This window comes from Oculina patagonica, chromosome 13, assembly GCF_052425735.1.
Source record: "Oculina patagonica isolate OP01 chromosome 13, crgOcupat, whole genome shotgun sequence".
Taxonomy (NCBI): domain Eukaryota; kingdom Metazoa; phylum Cnidaria; class Anthozoa; order Scleractinia; family Oculinidae; genus Oculina; species Oculina patagonica.
The window spans coordinates 3,558,940-3,583,357 of record NC_135770.1 but is presented as its reverse complement, the minus strand read 5'-3'; the positions used below and the strand labels follow the sequence as shown (position 1 = coordinate 3,583,357).

The 24,418-nt window shown below is 39.6% G+C and overlaps 3 protein-coding genes and 2 pseudogenes across 3 annotated transcripts; 1 reads left to right on the top strand and 4 right to left on the bottom strand.

Annotated features, from left to right (window-relative positions):
• Positions 1–1,327: 1,327 nt before the first annotated feature.
• Positions 1,328–13,161, top strand: LOC144635901 (uncharacterized). The gene is made up of 11 exons (XM_078495018.1): positions 1,328–1,730; positions 4,183–4,300; positions 5,199–5,403; positions 6,413–6,633; positions 7,200–7,367; positions 7,445–7,632; positions 8,105–8,252; positions 9,119–9,163; positions 9,774–9,956; positions 10,512–10,679; positions 12,047–13,161. The coding sequence occupies exons 1-11, from the start codon at positions 1,380–1,382 to the stop codon at positions 12,109–12,111; spliced, it is 1,860 nt and encodes a 619-aa protein (XP_078351144.1). The 5' UTR covers positions 1,328–1,379; the 3' UTR covers positions 12,112–13,161.
• A 1,153-nt stretch (positions 13,162–14,314) lies between these two features.
• LOC144635954 (juvenile hormone acid O-methyltransferase-like) lies at positions 14,315–15,102 on the bottom strand (annotated as a pseudogene).
• Positions 15,103–15,653: 551 nt separating this feature from the next.
• On the bottom strand, positions 15,654–17,599 carry LOC144635987 (uncharacterized; annotated as a pseudogene).
• Positions 17,600–20,454: 2,855 nt separating this feature from the next.
• LOC144635980 (uncharacterized) lies at positions 20,455–21,727 on the bottom strand. The gene has a single exon (XM_078495116.1). It carries the CDS (start codon positions 21,713–21,715, stop codon positions 20,945–20,947), a length of 771 nt encoding a protein of 256 aa, XP_078351242.1. The 5' UTR covers positions 21,716–21,727; the 3' UTR covers positions 20,455–20,944.
• A 993-nt stretch (positions 21,728–22,720) lies between these two features.
• On the bottom strand, positions 22,721–23,846 carry LOC144635953 (ubiquinone/menaquinone biosynthesis C-methyltransferase UbiE-like). The gene has a single exon (XM_078495080.1). It carries the CDS (start codon positions 23,593–23,595, stop codon positions 22,801–22,803), a length of 795 nt encoding a protein of 264 aa, XP_078351206.1. The 5' UTR covers positions 23,596–23,846; the 3' UTR covers positions 22,721–22,800.
• Between the last annotated feature and the right edge of the window lie 572 nt (positions 23,847–24,418).

Here is a 24,418-nt window from a genome sequence, read left to right as displayed (position 1 = left end):
AACGATCATTTAAAGGGGGGGGGTGGGGGGGATTTGGGATACCCCCACCAAAAAAAAAGAAAAAAAAAAAAAAAAAATTTTTTTTTTTTTTTTTTTTTTTTTTTTTTTTTTTTTTTTTTTTTAAAGGGGGGGGGGGCCCCCCCCCCCCCCCCCCCCCCCCTGTATCCGCCCCTGGATCAATAAACTAAAAATGTTCTTAATACAATACAATTACAATACAATACAATATAATTTTAATGTCCATACGTGGAACGAGGTCTCCCTCAATGTCCGAGCCAGAGGCTCATACATAAAACGTAGGACTTAAAATTAAAATACACTAAAGTATATGATATTAAAAGTGTATAAAATTTGTCCCACCCATTAAAAATAGGATGATTAAAAAGAAAAAAATTAACACCACCCCCCCCCCCTCCCCTTACCACATACTGTATAATTAGTTTAAATAAATCGATCAAGTGATAAGGAATATATATAAAAAAAAACGCACAAGGATATATAGATAAAACAGTCAGATAAAAATACATCAAAGGTTTGATACATCATACATCAAGTCTCGTGTCAGTCCTGGTCTGTCAAGTAAACCTTGTAAATTGAAAATATTTTTTTTTTTAAAAGAAAAAAAAAAAAAAAAGGATTTAAAAAAAAGAATTTTAAAAAAAAAAAATAAATTTCGCGAGAAAAACCAGCGCACGAGGGAAGGTTGGGTTGAATACCGCGAATATACAACGGCTTTCCTGTATCCGATTGGCTGTATTTTCTATGGCATGATATAAAGTTATATATGGAATAAATTTTGAACACCCTTATCTTTCTATTTTCATACGATAATAGAAAATTCTCTTTGAATTTTTTAATCAATTTGCAACTCTTATCGTGCACAAATACTAAACCATGATGGTGTTGGGCTCCTGGCTACGGGCACTAGAAACTCAAAAATAAGCTTGCCTTGAGTGATTGATCTCATTTCACCGTTTCTATGGTATCAACTAATGACGTCATGAAACAATATTTTTCCTTTAGTAATTGGGCTTTTAAATATGAACCAAAATGTGATTAGGAGCTTTTGCTGGGTTGTAGTAATCCCTCAATGTAGACAGTGGTGTTAAATGCCTGAATTGTTAAAAGACACCTTACATTCAATACTTGAGCTCATCAGTTATTCTGTTTAAACCTCCGATGATGCAAATCATCTTACCTAAAACATAATTATTCAGTTTTTAACCATTTTTGTTTAAAAGATAAACATGTATTAGTCATGACAGGTTTATTAATTATTCAGCTGAAAGGATCGTGTGGTGTCAAAGATACAATTGCTGATCTGAAGCGAGTTAAACGTCAGTTATCTTCCTTATGGCTTGGTGTATAGTCATTTAAACATGGATCTTTCAGCTTGGATTGCATCATTTTACATTCTAGTCAGTATTGCCACTTTCAACCTACCAATAGTAAATTGCCAAAGCTTTCAAAGGAGTAATTCTCGAGGAAGTTTTGCTCATTTTGTGGGCAATCCATTTACAAGACTAACCGCTTCAGTGCTAGCAACATTGCAAGTTTCAAGTCTGGGTGAATGTACTTTCGAATGCATCAATAATCATGGATGTTTCTCGGTTAACTTCGGTGATCAAGCTGAAGAAGGAAAACATACTTGTGAGTTGATTAATACAGACAGGTTTAGCCAGCCAGACAACTTTGTTATCAGTCAGGATTTCCACCATTACAATATTAAGGTAAGCAAGGAAACCGAACATACTTGAGGTCCTGCGATTTCTTTTTTTTTTTAATTGGGGTCGCCTTGCGGGACTTGAGCCATAAAATTTGCAATTCAGTGCATCAGTGGGTTTTCATATATGTCCCCCCCCTTCTCTTCGCTTTCTTTGTTTTTTAAAAAAGGAGAGGAGAGAGAAAAAAAAAATTTTGAAGCGACAGAGGCGACAGAGACGATCGGGGCGATCATATGAGAACCAGCCTTAATGTTAATTACGAGTCTTAAAGTTTTAACAAAGTCTTAACAGATCCTTTCCACCATTTATGACTAATAACGTTGAATTGCTTTAATTGGCTATGGTGGTTACAAATGTACTGGAAATTTGAGGAGAGGGGCGAGGTGTGTTCAAATATTCTTTCGTGTCGCATGGGCTACATTAGTTTTATTAAAAACTTAACAGAGAATCGAATAAAGAGTACAGGGGTCTGGGGGTAATTGCAATGGAAAAATTGAATGATGGACGAAATTATTCTATATTTTTAATCCCCAAAAATGCATGTGCCTTTAACTTTTCTCAATACTAAACAGGAATATCTTTTTACAAAATATAGAACAAATTCAGATTGACCCAAAGCCGAAAGATGATGATGATGTGAAAGCCCGGGCATTAGGGATTCGTTCGCCATTCATGTTTACATCTCCCACTGCAAAACCATAAACAATTTTATAATTAAAGAAAATTTTTGAAGAGGTCAACTTGGAAAACTAAAGTACAGTACAATTCCTATTTTTATAATGATATTTTTAAGTAGCCCATGAGTTAGTTTCGTGCACTAAAAATTCAAGAACTTGAAATTTACACCGACCGTTCCCATCAGCATTAATTCGTCAAAGGTAAACAAAGTAAAATTGTTTATTTAAAAACGTTATATTTTTCTAACATGGTGTCCACTCACTGAAATAAATTTCTCTGCTACCTGTTTTTAGTTCTCAATTTAAAGTTCTGGAAGCAATTACAACAAACTGGTTCACGCTAATAACAAATTTAACATGTACGCTCGTGTTAATAATACTCGAGATGAACTAAATATACAGTTCTGATAATAATATTTCGAAATGGAAACGAATAATGTCAAATCACTTTAATATTTGTATTGACCGTTTTAAAATTTGCATATTGAATTTAATAAATAAACACCTGTCGTTGGGCAATTTTCAATAAAGAACTGTGAGCATGAAAAGCAACTGGCGTGTTACCTTAACTGCGGGGATAACATTGCCCCCTGAATGGTGGTGAGCGAACTGTGTCGGCGTTTAAAGAAGGATAATAAATAGAGAATAATACATGGTTGTGCGGGAATCATTGGAAGATAAATTTCATATATCCCAGCAACCATCAGTATTATTTTGTTTATTCTATAAACCTACTAATAACGAGCCATTTTCTGAAGGTTGCCGAAGATTTTCAAAATGTTGTCCGAGGGTCATACGAATGTTTCCGAACATTTTTCCGAAATACCCAAAGATTATCGAAGATTTCCGAGAAAGATCCGAAGATGTTACACACGTCGGGATACTGTTTTCTCGGTGGTCAAACTTCATTAAACAACCGCAGTTTAAATAATAAATTAAAATAAAGGTACTTTTTCTGTGCATTATAAATAAGAAAAAGAAAAGAGTCGCAGTCAATTCATGACTGCCCTGCCTACATCAATGTCATTGTCATATTCATGTAGTACATGAATAAGTGTGAATGAGCATTCATGTGCATTAATGAAGGAAAAACACTCAAGAAATATCTGTAAGATTTAATAGCACAAAATATTGATCGCCTTCATTTTTATCCAGAAAGGTGGTTTCTGGCTAAAACAATGCTTTTTTTTTGTTTTCAAATAAGAAATAAGAAATTGTACAATTTCTTATTTCTTACCTTATTCTTACTAATTCTTGCGCGTACTTAATTTCGCGAAAAGTTGGGCGCCGAATTTCGCGAGTATTAATTTTCGCGATTGCAAGAAAAATTAGAGCAAAAGTGTATTAAATTTCGCGATTTTGTCAGTGTTTTATGGATCAGTCGTCAAAGACTAAGGAACTACCTCTCGAAATATACAAAGGTCTGGCTCAATGTATTTACAAGGAACCTGCAAACAGAAACTTTGGTGACTGTACTAAAGAGGTTTTGACCAATTTACAAGCTCAAGAAAACAGTAGTCAGAAGAAGGGTGCTTGTCGAAAACAAGACGGAAAGATATTTTCAAGGGTAGAAAGTTGGAGTTCCAAACATTTCAAATTGTTATCAACTTTTGATATATAACATGGTATTAATTTTCGCGTGTTTAAATCTCGCGCGATGTTTTTTTCGCGCGTAAAAAATTTCGCGATTATTTTGAAATCGCAAAAATAAGTAAGAATAAGGTATTTGTTATCATTTCTTTTTGTTGTCACTGTCCTAATGTTTTTTTTGTCTTTCCAAGACGCCGTGCATGTCGAATCCATGCAGAAATGGCGCTACATGTCAGCCGATTTATGACAAGGAGGACTATCAATGCATATGTCCATTTGGGAATCTTAATGGAAAAAATTGCGAAAATTGTGAGTAATTAGGCTTGCTACTTGCCTTCTTTGCAGGCGCTCTTCGGGCTTGTCACGAAATCCTAGAGTGTTCGTCACGCATTCGTTGTTCGTGGGGAGGAAAGATTGCGTGACAAACCCAAAGAAAGTCTCCGTGGGAGGCTAGGTTTACTCCATGGACTCAAAACTTTTATAATAATTATCATCTTAAGCATAAATTTTCCAGCTATCTGAATTAATGGAAGCTGATTGCAACTCATGACGTAACGTCTACGTAACGAACGTTTGGACGCCACAGGAAACCGTTTATCCTGGCTGGAAGTCCCATTGGAAAGGGGCAGGGATGCTTGTCGAGAATTTTGAAAAGAACCCCTAAAAGAGACCCATCTGGGTGTGGCTCAAGCTTTTTATGACCCCTAAAAGATGCCAATAGAGTAAAAATAGAATTTATATTTGCATATTTCTTTGTGTGCAACCCTAGTCAAGACCTTGACAGCTAAAAATATTGGCATTTTTGCCCGGGACACCCTAAGTGGGACCAAAAATTTGAAATTTCCACCCCTAAGCGAGACGACGAGCATTCTTACCCCTTTCATATGGGATCCTCTTCACCTCCTCCCCCTCCCCCCCCCCCCCCTCCTTGGCCGTTTATACACCCTTCAAGTTTCTTTGTCGTAGTTTTAATGTTTATAGAGTGACGGGAAGGGTGGGGCGAATTTTCGCGGTTGCAAAAGGTCATATCATAAAATGATCTGAATAGGTTTAATAGCGATTTCAATGTAAGCATCACAATCAAGTTGCCAGAAAAATGTTGAATTGAAAAGAAGAGTAGAAACGTCTTCTTTCGTGTTTGCCAAGAGTTTCTCAAGTCTCAATTATTATATGTCATTTCCAACACTTTTCTATTTTCTTTTTAAAGTGCTATGCAACGACGAAACCTTAGACGTCTGTACAAAGGCGATGTTTTCGTGGGAAGTAACGTCGACATCTTCACAAAACGCTGTGCTGTCCAACTGTGATACCACTCAGATCAAAAGAGGAGATGAATTGCTTTTTATGCTTACCAGAGGAAGTTTGGCCGACTATGGTAAATACGAGATTATGAAAGTGAAAGATGTTAATGGGTAAGTATTGGTCATTTTCACACTTAGTGCCCGACCACTGGGACCTGATCGCATAAGCACCGGCATAAAAATAGCGTCGCGTTCAGACACAGAAAAACAAAGTACCCAAGTATTGTAAAGTGCTCGAGTACAAAGTCGAGACCTTGTACTCGTGCCCGAATTATGGCGTAGGTACTTGAAGAATAGTATGTTCACAATACGAGAATCGTGTTCAGGCACCTTGCCCGGGCATTAAGTGGGAACACAGCCTGAATGTTCCGCCCTCAGTTAAAAGATCTATGTCACAGACAACCCATCTTGAAAACAACTGGCAAGTTTTTTCAAGTCTATCGTTCGTAATCTGTCTTAATCTTCGTCAGTCGAAACCATCCTTGGTTATATTCGCGTTTTTATTACTCCTTTGTTGTTTTTCTACATTACACAACTATTATTTTAGTTATTATTCACTGTGAAAGTGCTCAGAAAAAATAACTTAAAATATCATGACTCTGCTCCTTTAAATTGAATGTTCCTCCCTCAAAAACGTCAATGACGAACCAAAGGTTTCAAATCGAATATTTTAGTTTATCCCCCTTGGCTACAACCCCCCGTTATTATGACAGACAGAAATTCCGATTATGAAGCCCCCCATGAAAGCCCCCTTACGAAACAGAAAGAAAGATGGCTAAATAAATTACTTTAGAAGGCTTTTCGACACACGTCTCTGAAATGAAAGAAAAATTACATGCCCCGAGCAGGATTCGAATCCGCGTCTCCCTGTTACTAGCCTCAGGCGTGATATCCACTACACCATCGGGTCACCACGCTGGATACGCTGGCAACTTATAGGTGTGTATTGGATCGAACACGATCAATCCACAAAGGGGAACTTGATTATTATGTAATTTTTTTTAATATTTTGAATTGAACAACAGAAAATGCAACCCCCTTACTCGCCTCACCTGCAACCTGATTGCCTTAAAATGGTTTTCATTTTTGCGATGCTATTGCTCTGTTTTCTTTTGTTTAGCTGTAACATCACATTGGCTGATGCGTTTACTCAAATAGCGACGTACAGTGGTAATTACCTGATTGCCCAATTATTTCCAAGTTATGACAAGGTAACCCTGAGCAATAACTGCATTTTGACATGTCGACAGCAAACCAGTGGTCATGGCGGTATTCTGGCACTTAGAGCGAAACATGCAATGAATATCGATGGAACATCGAAGATAGTTACTACTGGGAAAGGTATGCTTCCATGTAGAACGCTTTTCCACAAAATAAACCTACTTTTATCAGTTTTAGTCATTTATTCCTTAGTTCATTCGTTGGTTGATTAGTTAGTTGGTTGGCTGGCTGGGAGGCTGACTGGCTGTTTGGTTGGTTGGCCGGTTCGATGTTAGCCTGCATGGCCGGGGTTCAAAGGGGAAGGGGAAAGGGAGTTCGAGCGCGAAGCGCGAGGTGCGAGGAGAGAGCGCGAAGCGCGATCGGAGAAGGGGGTGAGGGGAACGTTCCCCTCACTCCTTCTCCGATCGCGCTTCGCGCTCGAACTCCCCTTCTCCTTCCCCTTTGAACGCCGGCCACGCAGGCTAGTTGGATAGCTGGCTGGCTGGTTGGTTTGGTTGGTTGAATGATTGGCTCGTTGTTTGATTAGTTGGTTGGTTAGTTGGCTGGTTGGATGGTTGGTTGGTTTGTTGGACGGACGGACGGACAAAATGGAAAATATGGTTGATTGGTTGTTTAGCTAGGTATCAGGGTGGACTGCTTGGACAAAGTCTGTTTCTAAACTAATACAGAGCTCTTTCTTTTGTTAGGTTTCCGCGGTGGACAAGGCGGTGACTCTCGGGGTGGGGGTGGCTATGGCGGTGAATCGTTCTTACATCTGGCGACAGGAAACAATGGGAAAGGAGGCGATATATCTGGAGCATCATGGACTGTAAACACAAACGGAATTGGAGGGGGTGGTGCAGGGGATTCACATGGTCAGTTCTGTTTTTATTTGCATCCTCATTATTAAGAGATTATTAATCACAAATTAATAATCATTATTAATCTTTAGGTAGCCAGGGAGGTCCTGGAGGATATAACGCCGGAGGGGGAGGGGGTGACTCGACGTTCAATAGCGATGATGGTGCAGGTGGTGGAGGAGGAGGTGGACATTTTTCTGGCGGTGGGGGTGGGGGTGGTGGATCAGGATGTGGTGGCGATGGAAAAGATGGAGGAAGAGGCGGAGCGGCATCTACTGTTGTAAGTAAAATAATTTTTTGGGTTGGCGCCTTTGTTTGTTTTAGTTTGTTTGCTTGTTCTTTTTTCGCTTAGACCAGGGTGGCCTCTACTGTTCAAGAATTCTTACCAGTACAAAGAAGAATCAGTAGCCTGATGACGACCTTCCAATCAAACAGAGCGCGTAATATTTGATCAAATTTTCTATGGTTCTTATAAGGCTTTATGGTGAAAAAACACTCGAAGGAAGTGCAAGTGCTTCAAGTCTTCTCACAACAAACCCTGGAGTCTACCGTATGTATTCGATTAAGCGCCCTGGGCGCTTATACAATTTTTGGACCTTGAGAGTGGGCGCTTATTCGAGGTTGGGCGGTTAACCAAATAAATACGGTATTTGGTTTTTCAGGGTTAAAATAACCAAAAGATTGAGCAGAACACATACTTTTCCTTACCATATTTTTTGTGACTTTTGTATCTAAACTTCTTTGTTTTCCAGATCGAAACTTACGCTGGGGGTGGGGGAGTTTCTGCCTGTACGGGGGCAGCTGGCGGGAACGGAGGACAGCAAGGGCAGCCTGCACAAGGCCCATGTGGTTCATCTCTAAGCGGAAAGGCTGGGACTGAAAGTCGTGGAGGTGAAGGAGGTAACGTGAAATTATTGTAGTTTAACCCAAGGGGTGGGGTTGATCAACAACCCACCACTACCCCCTACCCCCCCCCCCCACCCTTTTTCACTCATCATGTAATGTTGAAAAGGCGTTTCAGTAAGCCCGGGGTATCCAATCGAACAAAATCGAACCAAAAATCAATCGAACCCAATCGAACACCAATCGTTCGATTGGGTTCGGTAATCGAACAAAATCGAACATCTATTTTGCTGTGAGTTCGATTTTCGAACCAATCGAACCAATCGAACATAATCGAACATAATCAAACACAATCGAACTCAAACCCAAATATCGAACTGAATGTCAATGTTTAGTAAAATATATTTGGTAGAAGAGAACAAAACGACGGTAAAATAACTGAAATGCACTATTGTTTACATTTCTATATTAGAAGGAAGGTTATGGTTTCTGCCCTGCTTTTCACCGTTACACTTAAACAGAAGTTGCACCATTTCATTCACTCCAACACAGGCAGTTGTGTTTAATATGTGAAGGACACACATTAACGCAATATAAACAAACAGGAGTTCGATAATCGAACGTTCGATTGAGTTTGATTGTTGGTTGTTCGATAATCGAACGTTCGATTGAGTTCGAATGACCAAATTTTATTGTGAGTTCGATTATGTTCGATTACCGAACCCAATCGAACGATTGGTGTTCGATTGAGTTCGATTACCGAACGTTCGATTGGATACCCCGGGAGTAAGGGAGGCTGGTACCATTTTACTAAGAAGTTTTTTTTATTATTTCTTAAGAAACATTTGCATGGATGTAAGAACATGATCAGCATAACCATGGGTTTACAGGGAATGTTTGAGCGGAACTTTAATTTTTTTCAGGTGACTCGGCGTGTGGCGCAGGATACGGCGGAGGAGGAGCAGGAGGTTGGACTTATTAACAATTTTGAGTTTAAAAAGTATTTGATTCTGATTTGTCAACAGCAGTACAACTAATCCATAAAATTGTATTACGTAGCTATATGAGAGTTCGTATTTTGTTTCTGAATGGTTTGTGAAGGGTTTTAATTTGAAATATCATGGTCAAATACAATGTTTTTCACTGGAGTGTCGAAAGGAATTCACTTAATGATTGGTTAAAAAACTTCGTGCCACTTTCTCGTCCAATCAGAAGTAAAACTAAAACCAATCGTGACTCGCTTGTGCACGTTTTCCCGCGCTTCGCGCCGGCTGCATGTCTTTGCTTCGAGTTTGATTGGTTCACTGGATTGTCTCTGTCCTTTGTGTTTGGCCAGAGTGATTACTTTGGTTTTAATTTTACGACTCTCAAATTAATTTGTTACCATATGAAGAATTGTTTGGAACAGAAAACGCCTCACAACGTATGAAGCACGAGCATCGCACGAGCTTCTCATTCAGTTTGTGATTAAGCAGGTAAAAAATCTCGAATGGCACTCGCCCAACAAATTAACCGCTGAATCTTAGGCTTGACTACGTCATTAGATTGACTAAAACTGATTTACCCAATTTCCTTTAGGTGGAATGCAATTCGGTGACACTGACTTTACTAAGAGACTGAGCTACGGTGGGGGAGGGGGTGGCGGAGGCGGTTCTGCCTTTGGAGATGATCCCAACTCGGGGGGTAGGGGAGGAGACGGAAGTGGTCTTGTATATCTTCGTTCTGAGGAGCTGACATTTGATGGTACAATTGAATCCAAAGGTAATGGCTGAGTGTCTTTACTTTTCTACTTGTTTTTTGCTACTGCTATGCTGTGTTCAGTATTTTGTATCGCCTTTTTAGGTAATGCTTTCTTTCTGGTAGACTTTGGTTTGTTATAAATTAGTTAGTCAGTTAGTTAGTCAGTCAGTCAGTTAGTTATTAATGCTGTCGCGTGTTCTTCCTGTGAAATGAAAACTGTCACTTTCACAATGTCTCCCTCCACTCAAATGTGTGAGGTAGAGGCGATATTGTTGCCACTTGGCAAAAAAAAAAGGCTGTCCTGCAATAGACTAACATCTCCGACTCATACAAAAGTTTAACGGTGGATTTAGCTCTTCATTAGACTAATATGTTGCATATATTAGCTGTTTACTGACAGATTTCTTACTTAAGTCCAATTTATAATGTTGTGTATAAATCGGTCTTATTCATCAGCATATATACTTAAGTAGTAATGTATAGCGCTTAATTCTAGTAGTCTAGTTGATTGCATCGAAATATTCCAGACTAAAACTCATGATCTTTAACAAACCTTGCATTTTTTCTTAAATGAAGGTCAAAATGGAGAATGCCTCAGTGTGAGGTCGCACAGATCTGCTCCAGGAGGGAGTGGTGCGGGGGGAAGTGTCGTCATCATTACCAAAACATTACACGGAAGTCCACATGGTAAAATACTTGTTCAAGGAGGTGTCCCTGTAAAGTGTGCCTTTGGTGCCGGGGGAGGTAAGTTAACCTTTATATTTTCAAGTACATCTGACTTACTTTTATTTTTCTCACGGCAACGTTGTTGATAACGACAACTATATCGACGGAGACGATGCCTGAAGAGACAAGTGTCACTTCGTTAAACACCATACACACTGACGTTTCCAACAATTGAATTCAACTTTTAATGAATGAAGTAAATTCCTAGGATAAGATGAAATAAATTTACAATAGAGCAACTAACCGAGTGAGGCGAAAGACATAAAGTAAATACAAAAACTAACAAAGAACGAAACGGCTTACCAAATGTTGAAAACGGGGTTCAGGGAACCAGAAAATAACACTCACACGCATTGAACGATGGTCGACGATATACAGACGCGAATGAAAACTAACATGAAATGTACAGGACGAAATTAACATACGAATCTAACATAAAAGCGTGCAACGAGGTGAAAAAAAAAACATTAACATATTCGAAGCGAAATACAAAGGAAAAAATGAAATAGCCGCAACAGTGCCGACGACGGTCAGGCGACGGTGATGATGTCAACTACATCGACGAAGACGATACCGACGACGATTAGGCGACGGTGATGACGTTTACTTTGCCTGCAATATTCAAGGCGATATAAGCGTTGCCTTAAAAAGCTGCAAAATTTCTGCAGGGTGGCAGAAACTTTGCATGCGCTAATGGCCCATACATTCTTTGTAAAATATCAAGTTTTCAAACCTGCGTCTCAGAATTTATAGCGAAAGTTAATCGTACCATGTATTTTCAATATTCAGAATTGATATTTTTGTAGCTCGATCTGAAAGTGAAGCGCTTATGCTAAAGAGGCAAATTTTGTAAACAAAGATTCCCGTATAGAAAATGTTCCCGAGATTTCATATGAACAATTGAATCTCTACCTTACTACTGTCATTTGACATCTACAATACAATACAATACAATCTTTATTTAACGTGGTCTGCAACACTTAGCTAAAAAGCTAGTTTTCAGGTGCGCCACGAAATAAAAATACAAAATAGAAAAATAAAAACTTCTTGGAAGTGTATTAAAATGAATTAAGCTATAATTAAGAATAACTACGAATTACAATATTGTCTAATTAAGATTAAAAATATAAAAATTTAAAATTTACAAATAAAAAAAAATTAAAATATTATTAAAAACAGTAAAATAGCAATAATAAAAATTGACAAAGTACTCGGTTAAAGTCCCGTAAGATTTAATGTTCTTAGGTTCGTTTTAAAAATCGTGTAAGTTCTTATTTTCCTTGTGTCGTCTGGTATAGAGTTCCACAGTTTCGATGCAGTATATCTCCACGATCTGGTATTTGGGATTTCTTCGTTAATTTACTGTTGAAACTTTTACCTCTAAGGTGGGGGAGGAGGAGTTGGCCGCTGGGTGGTGAAAACAGAAGACACGCTATTGAGTTCTGGATAACAAAAAGTTCACGTTGATTCAAGCCAGGCACTGGTTATGTAATATATCAAACACGAGCCGGAGAGAGTGTGTTTCATCACATTTCCAAACATCGAGAAGAGAGTTGGAAATACGACGCGCGGCGGAGTCAGTTTTTGACAAACTTCGAGTTAGTTTCACCATCGCCGATAATAAGCCACTAACCTCATTTTGTTATTGCTTTGGGGTGCGCTTAGTATTCGAGGAACAAACGCAGAACGATTCAACTTTATAATACAAATCCCTACACGTTTTTTTTTTTTGACAAACGGACTCTTTTTCTTCATCACCTCTGTTTGTTGCTGTCTCCTTAGTTCCGGTTTTCCATTTAATTATATTTAGTACCCGAGGGGGGGGGGGGTACTCCCATATGTGGCCTATATAGGTATGTGCCGCCAGATAGGGTATGGTTTTTGAGGTTCTCGGTCCTTAAATAGAGTATCATTTTTGCTCCTTTTGGCAATTTGTTCCCGGTGTGATCCTTAGATAGGGTACCTATATTCTATTAGCCAAAATAAACGCCCAGCTAAACGAAAAAAAGGTATGTTAAAACTGAATTTTCTGTTCAGGTATTAGTAAAGCGATTTTATAAAGATTTGTGTCTTGCCGTGCGCGGTTAGCCGATATTTGAGGCTTCACGGAAAGCTTCACCTCCCCTTGAATAGGGTGTCATTTTTCGGTTTTGGGCCTTAAAAAGGGTATCAATTTTCGCTTTCTTTATCCTTAAATAGAGTCAGGGTTTAAGAACCTTGGCGGCACACCCCTATCCGAAATTTATGGGAGTACCCCCCCCCCGGGATTTAGTACCGTTGTCCAACTTCAATTCCGATAGCTCGAACCTTTAAGGGAAATCGAAAAATGTTCGGGTTATCGAGGATGAAATTAGTTTAAAAACTGGCCTCGAGAGAGATCGAAAAAGGTTCGAAATAGAGGTTTGAGTTTGAGTTTTTAATTCTAGTTATTGAAATTCAACTGTGCATTTTAAGTAATACTAATTACATAATGTAATATATGCACGTAAATCCAGTAATGAAGTATTGTAAATTTAAGTTCTGTAAGAAACAAATGCGATTAAAACAAGGAAAAGAACGTGACGTCATAATTACTAAATGAGCATTAGTTTACGATTAACCATAAGTCAAGCCTCGAATGATAGCCGCGCGGGGACGATTGTTTTATTTTTTGCATCAAAGGGGGCGATTATCCGAATGGTAGGGGCAATTAATCCAGGGAGGCTATTTTTTTCAAACATTAGTTGCTCGCTGAAAGTCATGCTGTCTGCGAGCAGGTAGCCGGTTCGCGCTGCTCCCCAACTAATCGAACGCCTGGAACAGGCTAGTAAGCAGCCGAGCAGCCTGACCTTTGTGGCACGCGCCAGCGACAAAGCCGAAGGAACGAGTCGGCTTGCTTCGCTCGCCGACTTGTTACCACTGCTTTGTCGTTGGCGCGTGTGAGCCAGCGGCGGGCCTGCTCGCAGGCTGCACTGAATATTTGTTTTATTTTCCCATTAAACGGTCGAGTCAGTCCTATCCCAGCTATAAATTTTTAACACTTGACAGGAAGGGAAGGAAAAGGGACGGGGCGGGGGTTGATTATTCAAGGAAGGTGGGTGATATTTACAATACCCCCCCCCCCCCCTCCTCCAAGGTGGCGTATTCGAGCTAGGGGAGGCGGTTATTCGAGGGGGCAAATATTTCGAGCAAATATTTCGAATCAAATATTTTGAGGCTGAAGTCGTACCAAAAATACTTTGTTTTATTATCCAAACATAAGATAATTACATCAAGTACACTAAAAATTAGCTTTTTAAGTGTTCTCAATTTAGTTTAATATCCTCTGCGTCAGTCATTCCTATCCCAGTTTCACGTCGTTACGCAAGGTCGTAGGACATGGCTTTAACAGGTCAAAGCTTTCGAGACACCCGTGAGGCCGATTTCAAAACAAAAATAGTATTTCCCATAAACATGCATTCACCCGTTACACGACAACAATTGTTCGCGGAATTGGTGTATTATTTGCATTGAAATCAGAAGTCCCTAATCCGACTTCTGTTGAAATCCATTATGCAATGGTTGAAAATTATTCATAATTACTGACTGGTGAACTAAAACATGTACTAAAACTCTAATCGTGAAACAACATAATTATTTTATTGGTTTACAGCTATAGTTAGCTTCAGTTTAGAAATAAACAGAGCTCAGTGTTTTTAGTGTCAGCTGGCCCGTTTAACTGCAGTCAACACGCTGTGAGAATCCCCTTCTTGGGCAAAAAAGCGATGCGGCCTCCTTGCTTGCATAGCGACCACAGAATTTTGCCAACCTATCTTTCGTCGCGAACAGGGGGTCAAATGCACCATGTGTAGTTGCCCAGAGAAATGAACAAAAACTCTGGGAATTTTTGAAAACTCTATCTTTCCTTTTCACTTGGTTACTCTTTACAATGTCGAATCCAGCAGCTGAACACATCTCTTCGATTTCAGGCCTTGTTTTCAAGCGATACATGTTTAGTATACGCTCCAAATTTTCTGGATTCAGCTGGTGATATGCATGGTCATTCAAAGAGGGTATGTGGTCATTAAACTACAAGGCAATTTTCCCGGATGGTTTAAGATTGCTGAACATGTTCCTGAAGGCCTCTTCTTTATCCGGGATCCAATGAAGTACGTAATTTGAGAAAACGATGTTGTAAGACTCGGAACCCATTTCTGGAAAGTTCGCAGCGTTTCCTTCATGAAATGTGAGATTTTTTACGCCAGTGTGAGTTTTCTGAGCCACTTTTCAACGGCTACAACTTTTTCCATCTTGTCCTACAAGCTCAGCAAGATAAACAGACAACTCACCAGTACCACAACCCAAATCCAAGATGGCGTCTCCTGGACACGGCCTCACATTTTCAATCAATTGTTTTCCGTCTTCTCTTTGAAAAGACGCCGGAAATTCGCTGGTAGCCCGCGGCTTGCCTACTGTTGGACATAATTGTACTCTTGTTCAAGAAAACCGATTGATTATAAACGCGTATATTCACTCAGTGTTAGACCAGACAGTGACCAGACTTTGAAATGAACCCTTCCCTCCCAGACACCTTTGTTACGCAATCAAACCATTTCAAACCATTACCTGTTTTAGGGGGGGGGGGGGGGGGTGGGCAATTTTTCTGGGAATATATTTTTTCACCTTCAAGTTGTGCAAGATTTTTTTAAAGATTTTTCTTATCGTTTTTTTTCAAGGCTCCCCTTGCACGATTTTTTTATCAGCCGTTTTTTCTGTGTAGGAATGTTTTTTTGGTTAATTGCCCAACCCCCCCCCCTCCTCAAAAAAGGGTCTGTGCCTTGTTAACTGATTTATAACCCCAGACCCCTTTGTCTTACCAAATGGCGCGAAATTAAATTATTATATTATCAAGATCCAAAATAGGATTACAAAATTGCCTAAATATGTTATCTTCCTATTGCAATTCATGGATGTTAAGTATCAATCCTAAAAAAACTAAAGCTATGATCTTCCAAAAACGCGCAAAAAGGTGTATTGAGAGTAGTTTTCATATTGACAATGAGAACATTGAAGTTGTTCAGAATTACACCTACTTAGGAACAACAAGAAACTTTTCTTTGGCGCTTGACAAATTAAAAGAAAAGGCTCTACACGCTCTTTTCAGCGTCAGAAAACACACACATATCAGCAATCTGTCCCCATTCCATGCAAATAAACTTTTTGACAGTATGATCTCTCCAATTTTAACTTACAACAGCGAAATTTGGGGAGTATATACCAAACCTGATTTTAAGTCTTGGGACAGAAAAGCTCATCTCCAGTACTGTAAACGTTACTTAGAAGTAAGCAGTAAGGCATCGAATGTAGCTTGTAGAGCCGAGCTTGGAAGGTTTCCTCTTATAATAGCTATTAATCAAAAAATAGTTAATTACACCTGATATCTCCACAATAAGGAAAATGACTCTATTGTTAAACAAATCTTTTTTATGTCATCTGATCTTCATAACACCAACAAAAATAGGTTTTACTCTAATGTTATGAGGATGTTTGAATATTATAATTTGCCTGATTTTGACCCTACTCTCTTAACTGATGCTAAGATGTCTTATGCAACAAAAGTATATTTCACACTGGCAACACACTATTCAGTCGAAACTCTCTCTAAGAAATTAGAATTCTATAACACTTTTAAGGACGAATATACTCGAGAACAGGGTCTCATCTGTTGTTCATCTGTTGTTTAGCAGGTCGTTTGGTTTCCAGGGTTTCTCAGCAATTAGTCTACAATTTATAGAATCGGCTGAGAAATCAAAAGGCGGATTTCCCACTCTGCTTAAAAACCGTTGTATTCTTTCTTGTGTTACAACTTGTAGATCAAAAACTCCGTGTGAAGTCGACCAGAACCACTTTAAAAGACCTTCCATACTTTCAAAAACAACCGTCTTGTCATTGGTGTAGTAGCTTTTCACGATATCAAATCCGGCTGCCATACACAACCGATCTACATTCACCCTCGCTACACCGTGAAGCATTTTCTGGACTTGTTCTTTTATCTCGGGGTTTAACTCTTCTAACGCACTCACTTCAAAGGGAGGCAAGGACTCTGAATACTCTATGACAATTTTTCCGCCTGCCTTTAAACTGTTAAACATGTTCTTGAACGCGTCTTCTTTGTTAGGAATCCAGTAAAGAACTTGATTAAGAAAAATGATGTCGTACTTTCAGTCCCCATCCCTTCGAAGTTGTCCGAGTTTCCTTCGACAAAAGAGAGATTTTTAACCTCACGATGAGCTTCCCGAGCAATTGAAGTCGATTCAAGTCAGGATCAACGCCGACTACATACCCCTCTGGTCCTACGAGTTCAGCAATGTCCCGGGGGGGGGGGCACTCCCATATATGAGCTATATAGGTATGTGCCGCTGTGAAGGGTATGGTTTTCAAGCAGTTTAGTCTGGGATAGGGTATAGAAATCAGAGAGTTTTGGTCTAGAATGGGGTAGCATTTGCCGGAAAACTGATCGGTGTTATTACGAATTAAGTCCAGAATAGGAATAGAAACTCAGAAGAGAAAGAGGTTTTCCTAAACGTAAATAAAATCATCGCGGCATCATTGTTGACAGATGGTTTCCATTAAAACACTGATTGTGGTACAGTTCTAAATAAATGCAAGTCTGGGATAGGGTAGGGGTTTTTGGTGTCTAGTCTAGTATAGGGTTGCAAAAATCTGCTGAACATGGTCTAGTAAAGGGCAAGGGCTTCAAATTCCCAGCGGCACACCCCCACCCAAAAATATACAGGGTGCCCCCCCGGGAGCAATGTAGGCAGATAGCTCACCGGTCCCGCAGCCTAAATCCAAGATGGCGTCTCTGGGTTGTGGAAGCATTTCAGTTTGTATGAATAGTTTACCGCCCTCCAGTTGCACACTAAGGGAACTTTGCTGATAGCTCTCGGCAGCCATGATTATTGGGGATAAAAAATTTGATTCTAGCCTGTGGGCTCAGGATCAAGCGGTACGTAGTGGAAAAGCAGGAACGGATGACCATGGATCAAGGATCAATAGGACCGAGGATTGTTCCATTTCTGGAATATAACGAGTCAGGATTTCAAACTTCATCTTTTCATCCATGTTGTGTTATACTAGCCCATATGGCCATATGGGAGGGAGAAGTTACAAAAAAATCTCGAGATTTTCGGTTGGAAAGCAAATGGAACAATAATTTCCAAAAATCCGCTCGGATATTTTTGATCGGCGTTGACAAAACCTGGATCGGATCGGATCGGATCGCGGATCGGATCACGGATCGGATCACGGATCGGATCGCGGATCGGATCGCGGATCGGATCGCGGATCGGATCGCGGATCGGATCACGAAAAATAAAAAATAAAAATTAAAAATTAAAAAATTAAAAAAAATAAAATTAAAAAAACAAATAAATAAAAAAATTTAAAAAATAAAATAAAGTAAAAAATAAATAAATAAATAAACAAATAAATAAATAAATAAACAATAAATAAATACTTAAAAACAGCATGAAGAAAATAAAGTAAAAAAAAAACTGTATGAAATGTCATATTAGATTGCGTGACGATTGCGTGACGATCCCTAGGATAAACTGTGTTACATGTCGTAGCAACAAAAATGATTTCGCGCGAAAACTCATTCACGTGCACCGCTGTGAATAGCCTTGTGTGTCGACCAGACAGAGCGTTCGTAAATCACGATGGACGGCAATTTAAAGGAGGTACGTTTCACTTTATTGTCGTTTTTTGGTTTCTTTTTCTATTTCTTTTTTGATATTATCTCACATTCTTCTTTTCATTCATTTTTTTTTTAGCACGGACGAGAAACCACGTCAAATAGAAAGAAACGAAGGTGAGAAGGAGGTTGTTGTTCATGTGGAAGTTAGTAAAATCGTGTTTGATTGCATGAAATAATCATGACCAAAGAAAGAGAAGACTAGTTTCTGCCATAAATTTGGTTGGCTTGTGGTTAGCCCTTTTTTCCTCCTAAATCACGGTCATAACATGCCAAGGAACTTAAACTGCAAGGGCAAATTAAACCAAGCTTAATTAGAAATCACTCAAACCTAGAAGTGACAGCGAATTATGCAGAACTATAAAAGCGAATAATATATCGATAATTAAAGCGAACATATTATTATCATTGTTATTTTTATTAAAAATATAAAAAAATTGTATGACAAAATAAGAGATTGTCTTCAGATTTAGAGAACGCGTCTTTTACTCTTGCTTGTATGCGCATGAAATAGACACAAGTTCCTTTTTTACTCTCTAGTTGCGTTGAGTCATCGTTCAGAATTTGTTATTGTCCTTAATCCTCTCGTTAAATAAAAAAACAGTCGATGACATTTTCTACAAAGATGAGATCTTTTTCAAATATTCAAAGCTTGGTTTGTTTTATTCAGATGAGTTGAGAAATGTAATTAAACTAACACAATAAGAAAACAGATCTTGAATAAAAAAGTTTCGTTCATGGCGTAGTTAAATGTTAAATGTCGTCCTGTCATAATAAAGTACTACTTTTTGTTTTATTCTGTTTATGCTTATTTATTTATTTATTTATTTATTTATTTATTTATTTTATTTTATTGTATTTTATTTTTTATTTTTTTTTTATTTTCTTATTTTTAATTTTTTTATTTTTCGTGATCCGGTCCGTGATCCGATCCGCGATCCGATCCGTGATCCGATCCGTGATCCGATCCGCGATCCGATCCGTGATCCGATTCGCGATCCGATCCGTGATCCGATCCGTGATCCGATCCGTGATCCGATCCGCGATCCGCGATCCGATCCCGGTTTTGTCAACGCCGATTTTCGATTACGTTTTAAGGTAGACCCGTTCCATTCCTGTTGGTACGAGCTGTCGGAAAAGTACTATAAGTGTAAGCGTGTGAGCAGGCTCTCTGATCTGATCGAGGATGGGGCGAAAAGAAAGCGGGAAGAGAAAGGAAGGGGGAGGGAGAGGGGAAAAGACGGGGGAGGGGGAGATGGGTTTCCCCCATCTTTCCTTCTCCCCTTGGCCTTTATTACGCCCTGCCCCACTTGGGAGCCTGCTTGCAGGCTAGACAAGTGTATCTTTTGTTTGTTCATTCCTCCGGCGTTCAGGCCCTTCCATTCTCTCATCAAGGGAAAACAATAAATGGTTAGTGAATCGTAAGGGCCAGCTCTTGCAGCCGTCGGTTTGCTGTTTTGGGTAAACACTTACCATTATTCAACAGTCATTTCAACATACGCCAACCCTTCCGGATATACAGATGGAATCTCCTGCACGAGTCACTAAATCTCCCAGATACGACGGAAGGTGCTTAAAATATGTTTTCAAACGCTTATTTTGGCCGAATTTTGGGGAAAATTTTGAAATATATGACGTAATTTTGTTGAAGCGGCGTTAAGCTCTATTTTTCACTCCATTTTGGGGCCTAACGAAGAGGTATCATGACGCGCGCAACATTGGCGGTCTCCTGGATTTCTATTATTTTAGCTTGGCATCTCTGCATTGATTCGCCTGTGCGCAGTCGTCTCCTATATATTTTCCTTGTTAACAGTCAATCCAACAGTAGTCTCCTTCGCAGCCGGCGTTTTATGTTCGTCACGCAACGCTCCCTTCCCCACAAATGCCCTAAGTGTGGAGAAGCGTTGCGTGACGACTATAAAATAAACGCTTCGAAGGAGACTGCCGGTACTCCATGCAACAGTCTATGTTCTGACAAATGGTAAACTCCCCTGGCCCCAAGTAAATTTTTCTCAATGAAGACTGGGGATGAGTGAGCAGTTGAGCGAACCCTTGAGCAAATGCCTAGCAGGAACAAAATTGTCTTTTTCTATTTTAATATTTGTTTTGTTTCAGTTTAGGCTCCCTTGCATTTGCACTCATTGAAACCCCTGGGGTTTTTATTTGCTCGCGTTCTCAGTGAAATGAAATGTCTGAACGGACTATTCTGAGACTATATATGGACTATACATACATACCACTGCAGATCAGTACTTGGCTACACTGTATTTACCAATGTGTTTTCTGGATAAACTAAAGAGAACTTAAACTCATTTTCAATACTCTGATGAAGGTGGACAGAGGTCACCGAAAATTTAGTGTTTAAAAATCTTAGATCGGATGAATCATTCTACTGAAATAAAGAGAACTTCTTCAGGCTTATTTTTAAAGTAATTTGAAAGCATTGCGTGACATGCCTCATGAATAAATAAAACTTAATATAAACAGGGTTCTATCTAAACTTTATAATGTATAAATGTACGTAATATACACTATATTGTTGTTCAGAGCCTTTTAAAACTAACTACATTTAGCAAGCTAAGCCTTTTGGTTTCACAGCAACTAGTCTAGTACTTATAGAATCGGCTGAGAAGTCAAAAGGTGGATTTCCAACTCTGCTTACAAACCGTTGTATTCTTTCTTGTGTTACAACTTGTAGATCAAAAACTCCGTGTGAAGTCGACCAGAACCACTTTAAAAGACCCTCCATACTTTCAAACTCCATACTGTCATTGGTATCGTAGCTTTTCACGATATCAAATCCGGCTTCCGTGCACAACTGATCTACATTCACCCTCTTTACACCGTGAAACATCTTGTGAATTTGTTCTTCTATCTCGGGGTTTAACTCTTCTAACACGCTCACTGCAAAGGGAGGCAAGCACTCTGAATACTCTAGGGCAATTTTTCCGCCTGCCTTTAAACTGTTAAACATGTTCTTGAACGCGTCTTTTTTGTTAGGAATCCAGTGAAGGACTTGATTAAGGAAAATGATGTCGTACTTTTCAGAACCCATCCCTTCGAAGTTGTCGGAGTTCCCTTCGACAAAAGAGAGATTCTTCACCCCACGATGAGCTTCCCGAGCCAACTGAAGTCGATTCAAGTCAGGATCGACGCCGACAACAGATCCCTCTGGACCTACGAGTTCAGCAATGTACGCAGATAGCTCACCGGTACCGCAGCCTAAATCTAAGATGGCGTCTCTGGGTTGTGGAAGCACTTCAGTTTGTATGAACAGTTTACCGCCCTCCATTTGCACACTAAGGGAACTTTGCTGATAGCTCTCGGCAGCCATGATCATTGAAGATGAAAAATTCGATTCTTGCCTGTGGGCTCAGGATCAGCGGTACGAAGTGGAAAATCGGGAACGGATGACCATGGATCAAGGATCAATGGGACCGAGGATTATTCCACTTTTGGCATGGAAAACTTTGAGTCAGGATTTCAAAATTCATCTTTTCATCCATGTTGCGTTATACTAGCTATAGCCCATATCAATAACAGAAACAAAATATGCCTTACTTGTTATAAACCTAAGCGGAGAAGAAGAGAATCATGAAACTGAATTGCACTTCTCTCCGGCGCGATTTGTACCGCTGAGTGGAGTAGTGGGAAAAGTCGTTTGAATATTCAATTTGCCAAGTTAATAATTGATAGTTTATCGATTTTTCAGCACTTTAGTACACAGTACAGTGCAAATTAAACTTATCTCGTCAGAAACTCTCACACAATCATAAGATAGGAGTGGAAATGACTGTCAGATACGTGATCTATTCGTTGCTCTAATTAAAATCAAATTGCTGTAGTTTTCGTTTTAGTGTTTAAATCCGATTGCACGACAAGAAGAGCTAATGTGTTGTCAATTGGGCATATGTAGTGAATTGCAAAAACCACAGTTCGAGTTAGCGGGGTTTTCGAGTTATCCGAGTTCGAGTTAACCGAGTAAAAATGACTGAAAAGTGGGTTCAAATCCAAGGGAAATGGAAGTTTGTTCGAGTTAGCGGGGCTGTTCGAGTTATCCGAGTTCGAGTTACCGGGGTTCTACTGTATATGCCTATCCGAAATTTATTGGAGTACCCCCCCCCCCCCCCGGAGTATATGCTTCGAGTTCACCATCCGTGTGAACGATTTCCCATATACTCAAACCCGTGCATTCTGTTTTATGATGACAAATGATGTGTTATTTGCATATCGGACACGTTTGAAAAGTATTGAGACCTATTGTGCAACAAGAAAATTTGTGTGCAATTAACAAAAAATACTAAAGGCCACTCATTAGCATGTCATTGAATAAGAATAGCATTTATTGCGTTATGCCTCGTGTGACAAAACAGTAGTCTTAAGAAATATAAAACATCGCATATAGAGCATCAGTCAATGAGACAATCACATGCTAGCCCCTTTAGCTGCAATAGTGACGCAATAAAAATCGCCCTCTTCAGCAAATACCTTGACGGGCTTATCCTCAGGCGAGTCTCCGTTCGAATAGCGCGCACAAAAACGTGCTAGCCTATCTTTCGTCACAAGCTTTGTATCAAAGACCCCGTGTGTAGTTGCCCAAAAAAATGAGCACATACTTTCACAATTTTCGTACTGGCGATCGTTAAATTTGACGTCGTAACTCTGTACAATGTCAAGTCCGATAGCCTTGCACATCTCTTCAATTTTGGACCTGGTTTCGAGATGAAACATGTTTAGTAAGCGCTCAGGATTTTCTGGGTTAAGCTCCCGATAAACGTGGTCATACACCGGTATTAAATGATCGATGTAACTCATAACAATTTTCCCGTCTGGTCTGAGACTGCTGAACATGTTCTTGTACGCCTCTTGTTTATCCTGAACCCAGTGAAGCATGGCATTGCAAAAGATGATGTCGTAAGTCTCCGAACCCATTCCTGGGAAGTTTGTACTGCTTCCTTCGTAAAACGTGAGATTTTTGACTGTCGAGTGAGACTCCTGTGCCACTTTAATTCGATCGATGTCAGGATCAACGGCTACAACTTTGCCATCTTGTCCTACAAGCTCAGCAATGTAAACAGACAACTCGCCAGTACCACAACCCAAATCCAAGATCGCTTCTCCGGAACCAGGTCTCACATTACTTGCTATCAATCCTTTTCCTATATCTCTTTGATGGCGTGAAATTCGCTGGTATCCATTTGCGTGATTGCTGTTAGACATTGTCGATCTCACCAGTGTACAGGAAATTACTAGCAGTCTTGGGTCGTCACAAAGGTCGTCACGGAACACTTCCTCAGTTTACTCTCGTTAAAAGGATGAACGTGGAATCGGGAACGGGGATTCGACGAAACAGGGGATCGGGGAATCTTTGAAGTGTTTTACAGAACGAGGAATCTTAAAATTCCGAACCATATTCTCTTCCTTTTGTTTTGACCCCAGCAGCAAAAAAGTGAGAGTTGCTTTAAACCTTTAACTTATATTCCTGTTAAACACAAGGTAATTTCATTTCGGACATGATTTAAATTCGATGTCTGGCGCGTCAAATATCCCGTCAAATTCAAAAGGATGAATCATGCAAGTTATCCTGGACTCTCTCTTCGCGCGCCTGGGTTCAGCCCCTATAAAACGCGCGCGGAAGAGAGAGTTCAGGGACTGGACTAGAAGACGCGCGGAGACAACTTGAAAATGTTAGCCTTGCTGTACTTTTTTAAGTTTCAATCCGTTTCCATCCGAGCCATCCGCAGCCAAAAATATCGTTAACAGTTTCAGTGCTCTAATATAACAATTTAAAAAAAATGGCTATTATTTTTATTAGGTTTCCTGCGACACAAATACAACTTTGGCTGTTCAAAAATCTGGTAAAATCCGTGACATAGTCTCTTTCACGTGCACTTTTATATCCGTCTTTCAACTACTTGTTTTTCAAAGACAAGATACAGGTGGCCTAAATGTTCTTCTTATAACTTACAGGTGGACAAGTCGGCACACGTCCAACGCATGGTGAAACCTCCCTATTAATATATTAAAAAGATCATGAGTCGAA